General features: G+C 38.6%; 1 protein-coding gene across 26 annotated transcripts in view; it reads left to right on the top strand.

Annotated features, from left to right (window-relative positions):
* The window catches only part of NRXN3 (neurexin 3), a 1,021,997-nt gene that overhangs the window by 900,776 nt on the left and 107,210 nt on the right, over window positions 1-14,011 (top strand). For 9 of the 26 annotated variants that reach the window (XM_055812519.1, XM_055812511.1, XM_055812445.1 and 6 more), the window contains 3 exons: window positions 4,035-4,124; window positions 9,109-9,168; window positions 10,474-10,781. In XM_055812519.1, coding sequence (XP_055668494.1) covers window positions 4,035-4,124; window positions 9,109-9,168; window positions 10,474-10,781 — 458 coding nt within the window. The remainder of the gene's footprint in view (window positions 1-4,034; window positions 4,125-9,108; window positions 9,169-10,473; window positions 10,782-14,011) is intronic. The other 17 variants (XM_055812570.1, XM_055812565.1, XM_055812553.1 and 14 more) reach the window with 2 other exon arrangements.

Below are 14,011 nucleotides of genomic sequence, written 5' to 3'. Positions count from 1 at the left end.
AGGGATTGTTTGAACATATGTATCGTTCAGCTCTAGAAAAGCATTGCCTTGAGGCTACAATAGGATTGTTACCAAAAATTTCTGTGTATGAAAATGGGCAAGAATCCCCCTTAATCACACCCTGGGTCAGCTGCCAGGGGTCTAATGAGCTTGCTTCTTGTTGAACTTATGTTACTCTGTGTTGCAAACTGTGGTATTTCCTTTTTGAAATATCAAGTGCTGTGTTTGTTTTTTTAAAGGACAATTCGAAGTCAATATCAATTATAATAACTGTATCGTTTTATTGATATTTAATGATTTTCCCAAGTGCTTAACAATGGAAAACTTGTTCTTCAACTCAATGTTGTAACTCAGTATATCAGTGAACACATTCTCATGCACATGTTTTTAAAAATCATTCTTATTAATGTCTGAAATAAAATTTAAAAACAAAACAAAAAGAGAATAGATCAGGTACTAATGTTGCAATTTAAACCTATTTGAATTTTCTAATGTCCTTCAATTTTTCATAGCTTTTAAAGGTATGATTTTTATACGTATTTTAATCTTGCTGAATATATCTGCCTAATAATAATAATAAAATTAAATTAAAACTGATTTTTTTTAAAAAATAGTCTTTAAAGATGCGGTGGGGAATAGTTATCATTACTGGCTTTCTGGAAGGTCTCAGACTGTGTTATAAGAAACCCATTTTTCCCTGTCATGTCTCCTTTTATTGTCACACTTTCTTTTTACCTTAGTCTTGCTGGCCTGTTCTTGTCAGATGCCCTACTTACGAGAAATTTCAATCCACTGCCTTTTTTTCCCTGTCTACAGTCAGCCCTCCACACAGAGGAAGAAGCACTCCATGCCAGCCACTGGCTGACTCTCGTGCTCCCATGAACTGTGCATCATTCTTTATTCTGAAAAAAAGATGTCATTGCAGCCAGCAAAAGGTTGCTTATGTACGTACCGAGTGAAGCCAGTGGAGTTTCTTGTTCCGAATAAAGTGTGTTATAGAAGTTCTTTGGTACTATAGAAAGTGTTCTTGCCCATCAACATTAGATTTCAATGCACTCATCTAACCAGAAGTCCTTATTCAGAACACTGTAAAAAACAATACTCTATAGTTGGGAAAAAACTCCATTTCTACTGAAACTGTCTTTCTATATCATGTGCAATATATATGTAGTAGCAGACTGTCTCTAAGTGTTGAAGTCTGGGTTGACAGAGAGATTTATGAGTTCACAGAGAAATTTGGGTCTTGCGGTGCCATTGAAACACCTCCTAAGTGTCTTTCATGACCTAGTACTCCTTTCCTACAGAAAGAAAAATATGCATACTGCCACGGACCAAAAATATCCTAAAGGAGATGCAGGATTTCTATGCATTTACAAGATTTAGCTGGTTTAGTGAAGGAGAGCGTGGATTAGTGTGTTGAGAGAAGGTCTAATGGATAAGCAGAATGCCTTGCTAACTGATCTTAAAAAAAGAATTGTTTTTGTAGTGAACTTGACTTAATTGCTTTTGTTTTCACTCTCCCCAAACCAGCAGGTCTGCTTCCCTGTCCAGTGCGTGTAAAATTCCCCAGGCTTAAGCGACTGGGAGAACCTGCAGGAAAGGGACCTCTCCTTTAGTTTAAAAAATTGGGAAAATAACTGACCTGTGTGACCCCAGCCTACATTAGTCATCAGCTTATTATTAATAAACAGATCAAAAATATTTTTTTTGTTAATATTTCTGTCTCTTTAGGTGGGAGGCTTTTTTAGTTTTTTTGTTTATATTGCCTCAGCTGCTCTTTATATATTTTTTTTCTTAAATCCTGTATTGACCATGATTCAAATTTTATGTTTATCAGTCTGTATTCATGGAAGTACAGAACTGACTTTTGGTACTTTTTGTTGGTGCTGGTATGAATTATGAGCTCTGGGAATGTACTTAAAGATAACTTCATGTCTGTGAGTGACTGCAAGCCACCACACTACATCTTTTAATATTATTTGATGAATGACTGACAGAGTGTGTTTCCAATATTTTATCCTTTCCTTCTAGTTTATCCAAGTAACCAATTGTACATGGCAGGTCTCTGAGGTGGGATAGAGAAACCGGTACACCTGTGTGTGTCAGCTAGTGTTTAATTAGATCTTTCTACAATGGGGAATAGCAGTTTCCCACAATGAATCTGTTATGTGGAAGGAAAAAAGTAGATGACTTTCCAGGAAGGTGATAAGGAATCAGGCCAGTAAAGCTGCTCTGAAATGGTTTAGCTTTGTTTTATCTGTTGCTGTAAATAAACAGCAAGATTCCTAAATGTTCATCGTTATAGTCGGAGATATTAACCCAAATCCAAACTGCTGTTTTCCTTTCAGCTGGATTTAAAGAGATGCGGATGATTATTTTTACGAATACCCCTAAAGATTAGGTCAGTGCTTTATGACATGTGAATCCTGTGGGCTTATAGCGGGTGTGTTGCTATAGTGCCTCTCACTGTTCCAGAAAGCCAGCAGTAACAAGCTGATGCTGGAGGGGATAGCTGTGGTCAGCAGGTACCTCGTACAGGCTGGCAGCACTTCGGAGCAACAATTCCCCAGTAAGGATTATCGAATGCGTGAGGCTTACCCGTCATACGGCTTGCAGTATGGAAGTGTCTGCTGGTGACTGGGTGAAGCATCTTGCCAGCTGTTAGTCATAGATGGTTGGATTTTTTTCCTTGGTGTGTCTTTGCACTGAAAAAAAGATTCCAGCCTCTGTCTCAGAAAGTAAGATAGATGTGAAGCCACGTTAGGTTATTTATGTGTGGGATTTTAAAAGCAGTACTGCAAATTGTGCAGAGCAGTTGCTTACTCTTGGGCTGCCGTTTATTCAAAACATGTATTGGAGCACCACAGATCTACTGAACTTCTGTTTAGGGTAATATTACTTCAGTAAGCTGGGGGCTTACTCTAGTTTTCTACGTTATAATGAAGTTTGTAAAAGACACACTCTTTTTACGCCTGACAGAAGAGTTTTTATAGAAATAATACATGAAGCAAAAACTGGAATGAGTCAGTAAGTGACTGTAGCTGAAGAAAATGAAAAAGCAGAATGATGGCACTTGTTTACTGTCACTCCTAACACCATCAAACTGAGCTGCTCCTTTCTGCTGGATATTGGCCCAACCCATCTTACCTGTACAACTTTTCAGCAGCCAGGGAATTTGAGCAAAGCCTTTGTGTGAATCCTATTCCTCCCTGTCCTGTAGGAGTGGTAAGAGCTTTTCTCCAAACCACGCTTTGGTGGATAGCTCTGCTATCCATCAGTGCGGAACAATGGAACTGCACTTGCCAGAATTTATATCTTGGGTAATTATTTCTGCTTTCATTTACATTAGTTTCTAAGCCTCTGTTTTCATCTGGCAACAGGCCCAAGTCTTTGGTAACTGGACACAAGCCTTCAGGTAGCCTTAATTAACAGCTCTTCCTCTTTTTTAAATTTTACTTCCCTTTTTTTCCTATCTACCTACTCATAGGGTTTTTTTTAAACTTCTACTACCTCTTTCCAGCATAGATTTCTTATAAATTCTTCCTTTTTTTTCCCTCTTTATTGGGTTTCTACTCCTAACACGTCTTCTGCTACTACAAGAAGGTTTTTTATCTAAGTACTACTGTGTGTTGGTGTGACTGACACAGTGCCTTGTCCTCATGCAATCAGATCTGGAGTCTGATCAACATGGTTTAGCTCATGGCACTGAGTTCACGCAAGGTCTCATGTCCCAAACAAATTACACATGCCTTCTAACTGATTTGGATAAACAAATACTCCGAGGAGAATCTGAGATATGGTTTTCATAGGATTTAACTTTTTTGACCTTCCAGAACCCCAGGCAATTGGATGTAGAACTATTCTCCACTTTACTAAAGATACATCTCTCTCTTTTCAAATATATATTTGTACGCACACATGCACTTATTTATTTATAGCTAAATAAGGTCATAAAAAAACCCAAAAATCTAGGATGTTTTAACTATTTCATTGACTTTTCAGATTGTTTTTAAGCTGTTTTTTAAACTTTAAAGGCAACACTGATAGTGAACGGTTCCAAATGGTAAAACAGAAAATCCCCTTCAAATATAACCGGCCCGTAGAGGAGTGGCTGCAGGAAAAAGGTAACAGTCATTAAAACGTTCATTTTAAACCCATTTGATTCTAAACCCTCATTTTTAAAGCCTGCAAATAAATGTTTCTTAAATGATAATCGCTTGCTGCATAAATGACTGTTTTAATTTTCATTATAATTTGTGTTAGCTTCCACCTGCCATATGTTGATAAATCATGCTATAATACATTGCTATTAAAATGCAGTTAAAGGGACAAAATTCTAAGCTTGCTATAACAGTAATGACAAACAAACAAGCAAAAATTCAGGAGACATTTTCTAAAAAAACAAAACAAAGAGCGAAGAGCAACAACATGTATTATGGCAATTTAACCACTGCATGATTTTCCTATTTTGATTTGGTTTTAAACTACATTTATATCTTTATTATCAAAGTTTTATGAAAAATATTTCAAACCTATTTGTTAAACCAATTCCTGTAAGTTTGGTTTGGGTTTTGGTTTTTTTTCCTCATTAGTCTGATTAGCACTATGGCTATGTATTTCCTATTTGTATTAAGATAATTAAACAATTTTTAAAAATGTTGTAAAGAAAATTTTTTTTAACATTTTCATTTAAACTACAATGAGGAAGACAGAGAAAGATGATTGTTCTGTTTCTTTTATGCTATGTCTGGAGTACAGCTGGAACACTGAAATGATACATGTGTCTAAGTTATCAGTCCAATTCTTCCCTTATTTAATCTCAGGCAGCTCTACCTGATTTTGTGGGTTTGCCGGGAGTAATTGGCCTCAGTTCTGCACAAATATTGTTAACGTGCATAAGTCCAGCTGGCTTGAATGAGAGTTCTGCATGCACTCTGTGACCTGTTGAAATGGGACTTGCACCAGAACAGTATTTTTTTTTTTTTAATCAGGAATTTGGATGGGGAGAAAAATCTCCAATGTAGAGTCCATTCCAAAGCCTGTTGAAGGTAACAGAATAACTCTTACTGATTTCAGCAGGGTTTGGACTGGGCTCTTGGTGTTAAGGTGAAGCTTAAGTCAGGAAGATCTCCCTCTACACTAAATTGGTGTTTTAAAAAATAAAAATAACCCCCCCCCACTAACTCATTCCTTGCCTTGACATCTAGAAAAAGCAGAACACGATCTTCTCTTGTTTCCTCTTAAGAAACTACTGCTGATAAAAGGGGATGACCTTTGAACTCAGATCTTGCATTTTCTGTGCTGACATAGACTATGGTGGTTAACAAATTTTCTAAGAGGGAAAACCATTGTTTTGTAGGTTTGAAAAAAGATAATTTATGTTCTTTTTCAAGCTTCTGTCCTCAGCTGAATTAACAAATTGATTTGGTTCGTATGAATTTGTTAAGGACACAAAGGATGTGGCTGACCACAGTCAAAATATTTTTATGTGAAGCATCTGATCCTGCAAAGTGTTGTGCACACTCAGTTCCTGTTGACTTCAATAAGAGCTGGCAGCGCTGCCCACTTTTCAGGTTCGGTCTACAACAGTGTAATGTTTGTAACTAAAGCTAAAGTATTTGTGAAAGTAAGACTAAAATTTTTGTGTAACAAAAACAAATATTTTTTTTGACCACCAGGGTTTTATAGAACAGTTAATTCAGTGAAATTGTAAATAAATTTCAAGATAAAGGTATACAGAAAATGCTTATTGAGTCTCAGTGGGTTGCCCTGTTAACTTACAAGACCAAACTAAAATAAATAAATAAAGCTTAACACTAAAAAGAGGATAATTTTGGTAAGTTTGTATTGCTAAAGTCCCTTTAACACTAAAGACAATGATTGCCTCGATTTTGTTAAAAGAGATGCATGTTTAATACCTTGATGCCATTCATGTGCTTGAGAAACCCACCTTCATTTTCTTTTGTGGTTTTGATTTTAGTCTTTGGGGTTTTCTTTTTTGGTTTTCCACCAGATTTTTCATTTTATGTCACTGTTGCTCCAAGTTTAAGCTTATAAGCATGCCAAGGCACTTTCATTTTTAAGTCATCCTGAAGTTTTGAACTGAAGTCTACCTTTCGTGGATATTGATGCTTTGTTAAAAGACAATCACATGTGCATAGGGTATAAAAAAGACAAGACTGGAGCATTCAGACATTCCCAAAGCACTAGCTTTTTTTGAGCTAGAAGGGTAGGGCCATGTTTTCACTAAAATGAAAGGAAATTCAGTCTTCACACTTTGTGTTAGGGAATGATATTGTTCAGTGTAACACCTGAGACAAAATAGCTTTTTTCCTTCATTCCAAACTAGATAGACAATTTCAGCAACTTAGATACCACTCACATGAAAAAAAATACTAAGAACAAATAATTGACCTAGCTGTTCACCAACCTGCTCATCCATCTGGTCATCCATCCAACAATTAATGTAACGCGGAAACCTTCTGTCAGAAGCCTTTATAAAGATGATGAGAGAAAGGGTAGCTTGCTATCAAAATGGAACAAGATGAACTGATGGATGGAGGAATAGATAGATTCATCAAAAAGATAGCACATAGAATAGCTGTCTTGCCCACATGAGTTCTTGGCTTGTGTGATTTAAGATGAAACACTTTTTGGTTGACATTTTTGAATGCCATAGATTTGGTCTTCCTTTGGTAACACTGTTCCATTATTCATAACAATGAAATAGTTCATTCTTGGAAAAGAAATATAACCCAACGTCTTTCTGGAGTAGCATCATTGCTGGGTTTAGGATTTTTTTTTTGTGGTTTTGTTTTGGGTTTTTTTAGAATTTTATAGAACAGTTTAAAATATTTTCAAGAGGAGCCCAGATTTAAAATCTTGATTATATGAGTAATTAGAAAAATATTTAACATTTTGAAAAACAAAGCCATATTAACCTCACTGAGATTATGTATGTGAGTAAAAGAAGTATTAATCCTAAATTGTTCAACAAATAGTCATAAAACCAGCAGATTTCCTTAGCAGAATACATGGTGTCTGCTAAGGCACAGATGTTACCTATTCTGCAACTGGATGACCTAATACAGATCCAGAAGCATCTCATCAAAAGGACTGATCCTGGAATTGCTTAATTCTTCAAATCTCTCTTACTTACACGTGAAGTCTCATTGATGGAAGTGACTGCACTGTTGAAGCAAGAGCTATTAGTGTGAATTAGGATTTGCAAAACCAGACCCAAAATCTCTCCTACTGTTGTAGAAAAGTTGCACTTCAGTAAAATTTCTCTGTTTTTAATTGGTATTCATTATTCCAAATGAAGAAGTCAATGAGAGAGCAAACAAAGAAATGAGAGCTTGAACTATACAGAATATTTACGAAACACCTCAAAAACTTAAAATATGCTCACCATTTTTCTTTAGTATGACACTAAAATAGCAGGAGGAAGAATTCACTATGGAAAAAAACCCCTGTAAGTCCGCAACCCTTACACACCTGGTAGAATTTACTAATGTAAACAGTTCCTCAGTAAAACTCAGTGGCCAAATAGATTTTACTTGGGTGAAGTAAGGGCTTCACATCCATATATAGATCAAAAGAATGATCAGAAGAGACCGACAGCGGCAGAGTTAAGGGTATATTCTCTCAACAGTTTTCTTTCATTCCATATACATTTCCCTGTTGTCTTTATTCATGCGTGCGTACACCATTGTAAAATGAAGAATGGCGAGCGACAGTTTGTAGGTGACTCCAACAAGTGATTGTTCTTTAAGCAAACACAGTCCTAGGACCACTGCTATCTCCAGCATTAACCATACAGTGCAGTGCATGAATCCTGGTCTGGAAGACCACTTCACAAGCAAGGCAGACCCCAAAACATGCAGTCAGTGCTCCTATTTTACTGCGGTGGGGCCACCTCCTTGGTGTACACTCTCTTTCAGCATTATTAGACACAGATGAAGGCCTAGAAATACAGTCATGATCTCTTTTTCAGCCCTAATATACTAACTCCTCATTCTTGAAAGTAAAGTGAGAGATGTGACAGGGATGTCTAATGCTGTGCTGTGAGCTTGGGTTAGAATAGATGACATCCTGAAGGAAGTCGTCATGCTCCAGTAAAAGGGAGGGAACCTGTTTTCTATCCTGGCTTGGGGAGCACTCCTAGCTGGGACAGCAAAAATTCTCCTTCCTCATCATTGCCCACCCTTTTTCCTTTTGGTAAAAGATGAAAAACATACAGTATTGATTTAAAGGGAGAAAGGAGTGGAAATGGAAAGCTTTGAATAGTCAGTACCTTCCCTCCATTTTCAGGGATAACATCTCAGTATTGGTGGAATAACGCCCTGTTCTTCACGTCTGCCTTTTGGCACTCCATCATGAGTGAGGGTGAGAAGGAAGGAACAGTAGCAAGTGAAATGTCTGGGTACGCAGGGGCAGGGACAGCACATAAATAAATACAGTACGAGAGGGAGGGGCTGTGTGAAGAGAAGGGAAGGGGGTGTAGTAAAGAGCTGACAGCATATCCATAAAAAAAATCCAAAGCACAACAGGACAGAGGGGAAAAGCAAACTAAGGACATAGTATATGACAAGAGTTTGTCCTTCTACAGCGTACAGTGCCATTCCACCTAGCTCAGACAGGAGCTGGGCTGTCGATATTGACAGATATTGTTATTGGATCCAGTTTTCCTCCTAGATGAGAGGAAAGGCTCTGTTTACATGCTGAGGAGGTGTGGCTTCAGTGCATGTTTGTTGATGTTTTAATAGACATACGTTGCCCCTGGTAAGTTTAAAACCTTTTGAGATGCAGAATATCGCATCAGGTGTTTCAACACTTTCCAGGGGAAGGATATCCTCCATTTTTATTTCTCATTTCTTCATCAATGCGGTTACCCAACCCTGATCAAGTCCTAGTGTTTCATTTATACATCTGTGGGTGAGGAGCACCAGGGACGTGCAGCCCACCTCCACATGTCCATATGTTACACCTCTCCATACACTTTTTGCTTAGTTAGCTAGGGCCGTCTTTGGGGACAGGAACTCCTTTCAGATACATTTCTTCTCTTGTCCCCGTTCTCTTCCCCATGGTCCATCCTGTCACCATAAGATGATGCAACACCGCATCACCACTTGACTTCAAGACCCGTCACGACGACCACCAAAATTGGTGAGCCCCCCCTTGTATTTTGATCTACTCTAACCACTGGCTGTGAAGGAGTGAGCAGTGGGTTATAGGCTGTGCTTTGCTATGTGGTGGCATTTTGCACCTCTCATCAGGGTTGACTAGAGAGAGAAAGTGGTGAGTGAGAACTGGGGAGCGGGAATGGGATGGGAACATGTGTTTCAAACTTCATAAAAATGGGAAACTACATAGATATTTGAATGATGATTGACTTGATAACCTTTCTGCGCTCTGCCCAGTCTGGTTGTCGGTTAATTGAACAGATTCCAGGTGGCGTGCCTCTAATCTTCTGAGTAACAGTGAAATTATAGGCACTGCCTTTGCACTGCGTGAAGCAATTTATTTCTTAACATAGTCAACCTAGTGCAGCCTGGGACATAAGCAGTATTTATAGAACAGTCCAGGCTGAATGTGATTTGTGTGTCCTGCAAAACGAGGTGAATTGGCAATTGTTGCTAGATTTATTTTTAATAAATATATTTTTCATTATATATGATATTGGACCACTCCTAACACTCAAGGTGTGACCTTGAGTAAACCTCTCAACCTGCCTACATATGAATTTCACTGTCTGCAAGAGGGGAGTCACATGTAAGGCATTCTGGGGCTTAATCATCTGAAGCACTATGTTATCCTCATTATTTCAAAAACTTTGCTCTTTCAGAGACATCAGAAATGTTTGCATTTAGTGTTTCTTGGGTTTAGATATGTGAGCCTTCACAACACAATATTCATAGCTGGAAGATCATGACTGATCCTGTCTTAAGATTCACACACAATCTTTATATCACCATCAATTTTTTCCAATGTTTTACTGCGCTTAAGCCACCCCTTAAAAGCTTTGCATTATTAGAAGTGGCTTTATGAGTTAATCCCATCCTTTGACCAGTCAAAATAGGTTTGCTTATGAGGTAAACCCTGACAGGAACTGCAATCTGAATTGATAGTAGTAAAATAGCCACATATTGAGCCTTATTTGTAGTTTTCAATGGATCCAACTCTAAAAGAGTGGGTTCAAATTTCTGACTGAGTCAAAGCTCCTCCAGAGCTTTGATGTGTGAGTGGATGCTGAAATATGAGGTTCAGTTTTAGCTGTTTTTGCTTTCAGGTTAATCTTCCTTATGAATAAGCTTTAGGCAGTACTTTTCTGTACCGTATTTCTACAGTCATCATAAACGCTACCAAGAATGAATCTACCTCTTTGTTGTCCATCATTTCTGGCCAGGACTCAATGTAAGATGCAAAACAAAGGAAATGTCTGGCAATAATGTTATTCACCCCCTTCACTAGGACGACAGTTAACGATCTTCAACACCCAGGCGCAAATAGCCATAGGAGGGAAGGACAGAGGGCGTCTCTTCCAAGGCCAGCTCTCCGGTCTCTACTACAACGGCTTGAAAGTGCTGAATATGGCAGCAGAGAACAACCCCAACATCAAAATCAACGGAAGCGTCCGACTTGTTGGTGAAGTCCCTTCCATCTTGGGAACAACGCCCACAACCTCCGTGCCACCAGAAATGTCTACTACAGTCATGGAAACCACAACTACGATGGCCACCACTACAACCCGAAAAAATCGTTCACCACCCAGTATCCAGGTGAGGCAATTAGTCTTTTGCATTTCCTTGGGTTCTTGATCAGTCTTTTGTTTTGCTGCTTACTTGTAAGCTCATGGGAGCCGTGTTCCCTGAGTCATGCTCCATGTAACTTTTTTTTAATGATGTTGTACAGGGTAAACCACCACAAAATGTTGTCCTCCTGTGTTGGTGAACAAACAGCTGGATGAATTATTATGGCACACGCGTGTGATAACGGGGACAGATTTTGCTTCAGTTCTAGTGCAAACCCATTTATATAAGGAGGATTGCCCCAATGTGAACACAAACATGATTTTAACTTTGTTTCCACAGTTTCATATGTGGGGAAACATATTCCTAAGAGAGTTAGAAAGCTTAATGGGGGATGGGTGTATGGTTATTTATGACAGTATATACTGCAGCAATGGTGAAGTTCATAATGGGGAGAAAAGCAATGGAGCATTACTTCAAGGTAGAGCCATTTTTCATTTTCCTTTTGTAGCCTTCCTGTAGGAAATTTTAAAGGAACGCTATCAAGATCAGTTTCTTGCAAAATGTAGGTATTCCAACATAGAGCCGTTCCAATATCTTTGGTAAAAATCATTCCTACAAAATAAATGCATTTCAGATGTTCTGGCTTAATTGTGCCAATGTAGTGTTTTGAGTCCTAAAAATGCAGTGGGTTTGGAACTACTCATGTGATAGCCAGAATATGGTACTGATTAGAAATAAACACCTTAAATTGCCTCTTCTTGTCTGTGCAATCTGAGCAGTGGATCAGATTTTGAAAACTATTTATTTCAGTGGCATACTATCAAGTTATCAACTGGGATGAAACAGTTGTTTTAAAATCTTTACGTCAGAATCTCATTCTATATGAATTGACAGCAGCATACATTGGCTGAGACACTGGCGAGTGCTTATTGATCAGAATGTCCCTTTATTAAAACTCCAGAGAAAGGTATATTATTGTGTAGTTGGAGAAAAAAAAATATTTCATCTCCTTCTCTGAAACAAATTCTGGTGCTTGGGACAGAAGACCTTCATGAAATCAAGGACTTTGAAATCTCTAATGATGCAAGTTGCGTGCCTGCTTTCTGACTGCTTCAGAAGGTTTAATCAGTTATTGATTGGTTTTGTGTATATATGTGTGTCCATACTCTTTTATTTTTTATCTAGTCCTGGTCACTTAGGATGAGAAAACACAAAAACCACCCTCTTACTTATGTAGGAGGTCAGGCCACACCTGGAGTATTGTGTCCAGTTCTGGGCTCCTCAGTACAAAGGAGAGATGGAGAGAGTCCAGCAAGACACCTCTAAGATTGTTAAGGAACTGGAGCATCTCTCCCATGAGAAAAAGCTGAAAGAGCTGGGCCTCTTCAGCCTGGAGAAGAGAAGGCTCAGCGGGAATCTTATTGATGCATACAAATACCTGAAGAGAGGGTGTAAAGATGACAGTGGTGCCCAGTGACAGGACCAGAGACGGGGGGGGGTTTGGACCAGGTGACCTCCAGAGGTCCCTCCCAACCACAGCCATTCTGTGATTCTGTGAGGTACCTCTGGCTGCAGCCGAATTGACAGCTATTAGAGTAATTAATTCCAAGCTAAAGTTTAACATTGGTCCCTTTGATACTCTGTAAATCCAGTTGGCAGCAGGACTGGGATTAACTGAGTTATTAGCTACAAACACCCAAGAGGTGATTTATAAAGCCTCAGCTAAATGAGGGGAAATTAACCCAGGTTTGGTCATTGTTTGTAATAAACTTTGAAAGTCTTACAGTTCCTTCTCCCCAGCTAGCTGTAATTTTAGAGGAAATCTGTATGATTTCATCTCCAGAAGGATAAAATCTGTGGCTCTGATCCTGCTCTTGTTAGTTTATTGGAGATTTTCTATACTTTATAAAGGCAGCAGAACTGCGTTTAGCTATAACAGTGTAATGGAGTGTAGCAGTGGACCTTTGTGGGCTGGATCAAGCTGGAAATGACCCTGGCTTACTTGAAGAGGAACTCGTCCAGAAAGCTTTCTGCCTAGCCTACATGGCAGTTCAGCCAGCCTTTAGAGACCACTGTGTGCTGAAAGAGCATCAAGAAGGTTTAATAAAATGTCAAAGTGCTTCTAAAAACATAGTTAGAGCAGAGATTTCCTGGATACACATGCACCACAACAAATGGCCTCATCTTAGCTGATATTAAAGCAATAACTCTTTGACACTTCATGCTACCCACTGAAGGAAAGATAAAGGTCAATATGTACCTCCATTACAACTTTCTGCATTTCAATATCAGGCCATTTTATTGCTGTCGCAGCACAGATGGCTTGCCTTTCTTCCTTACTCTTGATAGAATTTGATTCTGTCAGCTTAAGTTGCGTTATTTGTGCGATGAAAGTGAGAAGAAATTGTCTTTTTCTGTTTGGGCAGTATCTCCAGCTGTGGTTTTCAGATGCCTAATGGTTATTTTATCTTGCTTGTGTTCAACATCACCATTGTCAAGCCTGCTTACAATTTTAGATCTAAGTGGTGGAAAAATCTAATAGAACAAGTTTGTTCTTTGGGGAACGTAAAATATAGCTACCTGAGGCTATGAGCGGTACAAATACAGTTAGTTATTACCTTGCTCCAGCTTCCTCTTCTCTTTTCTGCTCAGAAATAAACAATTTTTCTTCCCTTTCAAGGCAGTTCACGGTTTAGTCTCTTCTCTCCTCATTCTGAACAGCACAATCCAAGCATTTTTTCGCTCACTTAGTTTGATCACAACAATCCGTCTGCTTCCTGGTACCATCCACCAAGCAACAGCAGGTTATTTTTCCGATCCCATTTAAAGTCTCTGTTCGTCATGATGCATGCCAAAAAGTTGTCAGAGGTGAGGCTGGCGATGGTCTAAGGCAGCTGTTTATCAAGCTGATCAATGTTGTCACATTTTTTTGTTCTATTGTCCATTTTTTTGGATCCATGTGTGATACCTTGTTTTATGCTTAGACTGTGTAGTCCTTGGGTTCAAAATGCGCTGTTCAGTCTGCATGCATGTACTGTTTCGCACAGAAGGGTTTTGGCCCACTGTAGTAATACCAGGCATGATACAAGTAAAAGCAAAGCATCTAATGCAAAATAGCAAGTATTGGAATAAAGAATTATTATTACTACTGTATTAGAAGTATCTGTGGTATTTTTATTACTCATTTTCATATGTAAGTAACTAAAACTTCTCCTTTTTGAAATGCATATAAAGCTTGTGCAGAATATCAAGTCCGT

This window comes from Falco peregrinus, chromosome 1, assembly GCF_023634155.1.
Source record: "Falco peregrinus isolate bFalPer1 chromosome 1, bFalPer1.pri, whole genome shotgun sequence".
Taxonomy (NCBI): domain Eukaryota; kingdom Metazoa; phylum Chordata; class Aves; order Falconiformes; family Falconidae; genus Falco; species Falco peregrinus.
Note: the sequence above shows the minus strand (reverse complement) of the source record. Positions and strands in the feature narration are given on the sequence as shown.